The sequence below is a fragment of the Streptopelia decaocto genome (genome assembly GCF_964273445.1).
Source record: "Streptopelia decaocto genome assembly, contig: HAP1_SCAFFOLD_50, whole genome shotgun sequence".
Classification (NCBI taxonomy): Eukaryota; Metazoa; Chordata; class Aves; order Columbiformes; family Columbidae; genus Streptopelia; species Streptopelia decaocto.
The window spans coordinates 237904-244473 of record NW_028115722.1 but is presented as its reverse complement, the minus strand read 5'-3'; the positions used below and the strand labels follow the sequence as shown (position 1 = coordinate 244473).

Sequence of the window (6570 nt, the reverse complement as noted above, 5' to 3'; positions counted from 1 at the left end):
CCATAGCGGCGGCGAGAGCGGCTCCGGTAGCGGCGGCGCCCGCGGCGGCGGCGGCTGCGGCTCCTGCTTCGCTGGTACCAGGCCATGGTGGGCTGGCCGCCGCCCTGTCCTGCCAGAGGATGCAGCTCTGCAACCCGGCCCCGCTTTTATAGGGGTGCCTGGGCAGGGCCCTTTGTGACATCACCAGTGACGTCACAATGCCCCACTGTGGCAGTTGCACATCCCCTCATGATCCGGAGCCTTCAACAGGGCAGTTGATGGCTCCTTAGCACCTTTTGTACCCCACTGTTCCTGTCCCCACGTACACACAGTTGCTCACAGTCACGTCCTCCCCACACCACCCTGACAGAGCTTGACTAGATACACAGCATCTTTGGTTTTCAGATCATCGTCCTGACTCGGTCTGCAAAGGTAAAGACTTTTCATATTTAAAGCAGATTTAAAGGCAGATTACAGGGAGTGGCTGATGGTGCTTTAAAGTATTTAGTCATATCCAGCTTGTGTACGTACAGTATAAAAACCATTCTCATGGAAAGAGATTTGTATTTTAGGGTTACTCAGTACAAGTGTCTCAGGTAGTTGTTATTTTGTTTGGGCCGTATGCAAAAGGTCACAAGGCTTTTCGTCCTCATCCAGAGACCGACGTGGTGTAGGCCAAGGCAGAGCACGGGGGGCTCCAGGCACACACTGGTCTAGGAAGCTTTTCAAGGCTCTTTTCACATGTCATTTCATTTGAGTCTCTCTGCTCTGCAGAAAGTGAGTCAAAGGAATTCCTGTGCCCCTGGTGAACTCAAACTAGATGTTTAGCTGAACAGGGCAGATACCACTTGAGTTGGAGCCAATTCTGCTCTGCTTGTGAAAGCAAGCTCAAAAAAACCCAAAATGTCTGTGATCCAGATTCTAGCACTGCCTGTTGCATTTGCGTTTCCATGTAAAGCACTGGGCAGCTGAGAATTGTGGTTGTTGCTGGATTAAGCTCCAAGAATTAGTCAGAGGTGGTGGATGCTCTTCTGTGTTCTGTCCCCCTTGAGCACCAGCAGCACAGGGGAATCATTTTCAGGTAACAGCCATGGCAGCAATGGGGCAGAGTTTTCATGCTTTGGCTACATGGCTGGTTTGTGCCCGGGGAAGCGCATCAGCCTTTAGAATCTGGTTTGTGCAGGTGAGACGCCTGGAAAGTGAGTCAATTTTCTCCATGCAGTTAGAAGCCTTTCTTTTTCAGAGCTGGCACCGTCGTTGTTTGGATTTAGTTTGAGAACAAGAGGAACACCTGGGACAGAGTTAAAATTTTTAGTTGTTGGTGTCTGAGAGCCAAGGTCTGAGCTCTGCCTGCGGGTGTGAGGAGCTGGGAAGGGGGGATGGATGGGGCAGAGCTTGACTGACACCCAGACTGGTCCATGAGAATATTCCATTAGCGTCATGCTGTGTATTTAAGGAAAGTCAGGATCTTCGGGCTGGGGTTTTTCTCAGAGCCAGGACAGAGACCTGTTCAGGGCAGTTCTGTTTGGGAGTTTCTTTATTCCAGCCTTTTGCCATACTGCCATTTTGCAGAGGCCTCTGGGCCTTTCTGCCTTTTTCCCTCTTGTCTCCGGGATCGGCTGTTGGGACCAGGTGCTGCTTCCTGGGACCGGCTGCTCGGTGCAGATGGAGTTGTGAGGAATTGCATCAAATGTCTTCTATTTTCTATTCTATTTCCATTTTATAGATATTAGTAATAGCAGTATACTAGTGCTGTTTTGTTATTTTATTAAACTGTGTTTATGTCCATACAAGTTTCTCTCTTCCCTTTTGATTCTCTCCCCTATTTGGGGATCGTGGGGCAGTGAGCGAGCGGCTGTCGCTGTTATATTGCTGGCTCAAGTTAAACCACAACACCTTGAAATCCGGCTGGTGACCATGACCCAGAACACGTTGCCTGCTGTACTCACTGGGGCCGCTCAGAGCGGCCGTTCCACCATCCTGCCCTCTTGGGCTGCTCTTTCCTCCTGTAACTATCAGAAATAAATTACTCAAAACACATAATAGGAATTGCTGATTTTCATTCTCTGCTCTGTTTAACTCAGGTAGAGGCTGGTGCTGTTGGGTTGGCAAAAAGAGTACTCGATGAAGCTACGAATTATGATTTGGAAAGAAAAACCTTCAGGAAACCAATTACTGAAGTTAAACATATAAATATAACAAAAAGCTATGTTTTCGTACCAGATGGACTATGAGTGAATTTCCAAGGTTGTTCCTTGATATTCAGGACCTGCGATGTATTATATCTCTGCAATTGCTTGGGTTGTGAAGTATGTAGGTCAGCACTAAATAAATCCAGCTACGCAGCAACTCCTGGGAAGTGAAGGCCAAGAGCTGGGAAGCGATAAAAAGTCACCACGCTAACAGCAGAAATAGGAAAGATGGGGACACCACCCTTGCTGCTGAGAAGATGACGAACTCGGCTGCCGGCTGCAACCTGGTCGGCCGGAGAGGCAGAGGGTGTAGAAACCTGGACCTGATCCTCTTGCTAGGAGTGGTGACTTATTGTTCCCAACTTAGCCTGGCTAATCCCTGTACCAAGTGCGACGAGTGCGTGAGAATAGGAGGACTAACCCAATATGTTCTAAATTATCACACTCATACTAATTCTGGATGTTAAGATAGAACAAAATTGGAGAACTATGAAATCCAAGGGCAGAAATTATGGGTAGCAACTAACCCAGGGAAAGGTGGACTCGGTGTAGGCTCTGTCTCCTGCCCCAGGGGAGAACAGAATATCCGTTTTACACAAGCTGGTATGTGGGGCTATTCAGATAGAGGGGGAGTGCAAGATCAGTATAAGGAGGAGTTAGTTAAGAGTGCCACTCAGGATTTAAAAAGAGAGCAAGAGAAGCAGAAATTGGTACAGAAAAGCAGTGATTGGTATGAAGAAATAAGGCAAAAAGACAAGGAATTCCAATTACCAACAGTAGGGAAAAACCTGTTTATAGATCTTATGGAAAAGATAGCCCGGGAATTAAATGTCACCTTATGCTGGATATGTGGGGGGTGTCAAATGGCAGAACAGTGGCCTTGGAGAGGAGAGAGTGTAAGCCCAGAAGGATTACTAGTATGGATCCAGCCACCTGGGCCCAAGATGGAAGCTGGGGATACCATACCCCAATATATATGCTAAACTGAATTATTCGGTTGCAAGCAGTGATTGAAATAACAAGCAACCGCACAGCTGAGGCACTGAATCTCATAGCGAGACAATTGTCTCAAACCAGAGCCGCAGTGTACCAAAATTGGGTAGCCTTAGATTATCTTTTAGCTGAAGAGGGGGGGTTTTGGGAAATGGAATACTTCTGAGTGTTGTTTGGAAATAGATGATAATGGGGAAGCCATAATGAAAATAGCAGAAGAGAAAAAACGAGTTGCACACGTACCAGTACAGAAATGGAATTCTATACTTACTAGCCACTGGTGGGATAACTTATTTGGGGGAGCCTGGTGAAAGAAAATAGGGTTCATGATACTATGTGCATTTCTAGGTTTACTGTTCATGCCATGTATGATCCCGCACTTTATTTGGTTAATACATTCAGTAGTCCAAGGCATGCAAATCTCAGCCATGCCTATAGATCCTGAAATGGCAACAAAAGGAACAGGGTATAAATTACTGATTTTAAAAGAGAACACAAAATTGGACCTAGCCGGCACTAGGGAGGTGCTAGCTAACTTTGAGGCCAAAGCACGAATCAAGGGGATAATAAAGAAAAAGGGGGAATTGTGAGAAATGCAGCTGTGATTCGTGCTGTTGTTTACAGATATAACCAAATAAGGCATGGGCTCTTAAGAAAATGAAAAGATAGTTAAGTTTTCTGTAAAAAGTTGTGGAACTTGTTTTGTACCATATGCACATGTGGATAGGAAAGGTGGGAGGGAGTGACGTGAAGGAGAAGGTGGCCTTCCCCGAGATTGCTGCCACGGGGGAAGCGGGGGGGGAACTCGGTAGAAAAGACCCCTCAGTAACAACCTGGAGTCTGCACTGAGGAAGAAGGAACTCTTCAACCACCAATCAGAGTGAGAGAAGACCCCTAGTGTCAACCAACCACGGACTCAGAGTGCGAGAAGGGCTAGCCAAGGAAATAAAAGAGGTCGATCAGAAACTTAAGGTGTATGTGTTTAATTCACCTATTAAATAAACCAGACTCTTGTTTGGCAAATTATCGGAGTCTTGGTCATTTATCACACTCAGTATCTGTCCTGATGGGTTTTATCTAGTCATTATTAATGCCAGAAAGAGGTGGAAAGATAAAGATGATGGATTGTGCTGGACAGAATTACCTAATTTTTGTCAGCTGGAACCAGTCTGTGGCCTCCAACTCGGACCTGAACCGGTACAGCTGGTCATCTCCCTGCTGCAGCACGATCTGCAGCGAGAAATCCGTTTCATTGAACCATGTGCGATTCTCATAGGGACGAGACACGTTGGCAGGTCTATCAAAAGCATAATTGATGATGACTCCTTCCTGCGAGCCGGTTTTGTATTCCCAGAAGACAACTTCGCTGGCGTTCACTGGTGGTACTGTCAAAAGCACAGTGCAGCCCACAGCCGAGACGAGTCTCTGTGATGCTGGCCTGAGGTCAGCAGAGTAGCATGGAGAAAGTGTGCGGGCTGAAAAAGAAATCAGATGTTACTCTGCAGCCGCTGAGAGTCAACTCCATGCACCTGGGAGGCGGTTGTATGTATTGGGTTTGCTTGGTAAGGTTTTAGCAGCCAGAGGGCTGCAGGGGTGGCGTCTGCGAGAAGATGCCAGAGATTTCCCCCATGTCCAACAGAGCCAATGCCAGCTGGCTCCAAGACGGGCCTGCTGCTGGCCAAGATTGAGCCCATTGGCAACAGGGGTAGTGCCTCTGGGATAACATATTTAATAAGGGGGGAAAACTGTTGTACGACAGCCACTGGAAGAGAGGAGTGAGAATATGTGAAACAGCCCTGCAGACACCAAGACCATTTGAAAAAGGAATGGGAGGAGATGCTCTTGCAGCCCATGGAGGTCCACAGGGGAGCAGACATCCATCCACAGGTGGAGAATTTGGGAATGAAGTTGAGCCCGGGGAAAAGGAGTAGTGAGGAGAAGGTGGTTTTAGAATCCCATTTCCATACTGTGATTCGACTAGAAATAAATTAAACTAATTTTTCCCCGAGTGAAGTCTGTTTTGCCCATGACAGTAATTGCTGAGTGATCTCCCTGCCCTTATGTTGACCCACAAGCCTTCATTATGGTCTCTCTTCCCTGTCCTGCCAAAGAGGGTGGTGATCAAGCAGCTGGCTGGGCACGGGGGGCCCAGCCCCAGTCACCCCCCTGCACCGCAACACCCGCCCTGGCTCAGCAGCTCTGCAAACAGCGGCGCTGGGGCTTCATTATTTCTGGATTTAAGCAACAACATGGAAAAGCAGAAAGTCCGAACATTTGCATATGAGTTCCCTTTGTATCTCTCACCCGAAAAATGCAGTTCTTTGCCTTAAACGTTCAGCTGGTGTATCTGCACAGCGCCAGCAGCTTGAACCTGGGGACAACTCCCCGATCCCACTCAGGAGTCCTTTTCCTCCCTCCCCCTCTACCAAAGGCACAAATCTGAGCTCAAGGAGCCCTCCCCACAAACAAGCACTTTCCCATTGGATCAGTGCCAAAAAATGGCATTAAGAAACGGGAAAGCCAGTGAGCCTCTTCCCGATCCTCATTGAAAAGTTCTTCTCCGGGGAAAAGATGGGGCTGAGGAGTGCCCAAGTCCAGGACTTGCCTTCCCTTCTTCAAAAACGAGTCAGGAAAAAGGGTCCTGCACCCCTAAAGCCGGGGGAGAAGCTCGGCGAGATGCAGCCCCGCTGCTGAGCTACGGCTGCCCTTGCTGCAACTGACAACTCGGCAGCTCCTAAGTCAGCAAAACACCCCAAACCGCGCGGTGCTACATCCACGGACACCCCCGGAGCGTGAACGACCACCCACCCGGCATGCGGTCCCGGGGGGACCCAGGGACCCCCCTGTCCCCCGGTGAGCAGAGACTTGCCTGTGATCCCCAGCCCGGCCGCCGAGCTGCCGGGGCAGGCGAGGAGGAGGAGGAGGAAGAGCACGGGCAGCATCGGCGGGGCCGGAGCGGAGGCAGCTCCGCCATGAGGCACCGGGACGGGGCGGGGGGGTGACCGGGAGCCGCCCCTCCCGCAGCCCCTCCGGGCTTGTGCCGCTGTCGCTCAGCGGGGTGACCTTGGGACAGAAGCCAGAGTGTCCGGCTGCCGCCCGCAGACCCGGCCGGGCGGCCCCGCCGCAGCCCGGGGAACCCGCCCTGGCTGGGAGCGGCGCCTCCTCGGAACAGGAGGGGCCAGGGTGGGGGAGCGCGGGTTTGGCTACTGGTTCCGCAGTCCCGCTTCCTCCTTCTCGTCTTCTCCCCTCCCCTTCCTAGAGCGGCCAGACTCAACACGCAGGAATAAATCCACAGGCAATGCCTCCCGCCGCCTCTCAGGTACCTGCCCAGTTTGCCACGGTTCCCTTTACAAATGTTTCTTTGTTAAGCTTTCAGACTTTTTTTTTCTAATTTTTGGTGCATGTT

The 6570-nt window shown here is 50.0% G+C and overlaps 1 protein-coding gene across 1 annotated transcript; it reads right to left on the bottom strand.

The window, feature by feature from the left end:
• Positions 1-403: 403 nt before the first annotated feature.
• Positions 404-6321, bottom strand: LOC309452638 (uncharacterized protein). The gene is made up of 3 exons (XM_082077283.1): positions 6034-6321; positions 4309-4639; positions 404-1991 (listed from the first exon to the last, which is right to left on the bottom strand). Exons 1-3 carry the CDS (start codon positions 6104-6106, stop codon positions 1925-1927), a joined length of 471 nt encoding a protein of 156 aa, XP_081933409.1. The 5' UTR covers positions 6107-6321; the 3' UTR covers positions 404-1924.
• Between the last annotated feature and the right edge of the window lie 249 nt (positions 6322-6570).

Bases quoted from the DNA above. Each gene is read 5' to 3' on its own strand.
- LOC309452638 (XM_082077283.1), bottom strand. From the start codon at position 6,106: ATGCTGCCCGTGCTCTTCCTCCTCCTCCTCCTCGCCTGCCCCGGCAGC. The intron at 4,640-6,033 runs GCAAGTCTCTGC...TTTCTTTTTCAG, and splicing joins GGCCGGGCTGGGGATCACAG to CCCGCACACTTTCTCCATGC. The intron at 1,992-4,308 runs GTAATTCTGTCC...TATTTCTGATAG, and splicing joins TTCCAGCTGACAAAAATTAG to TTACAGGAGGAAAGAGCAGC.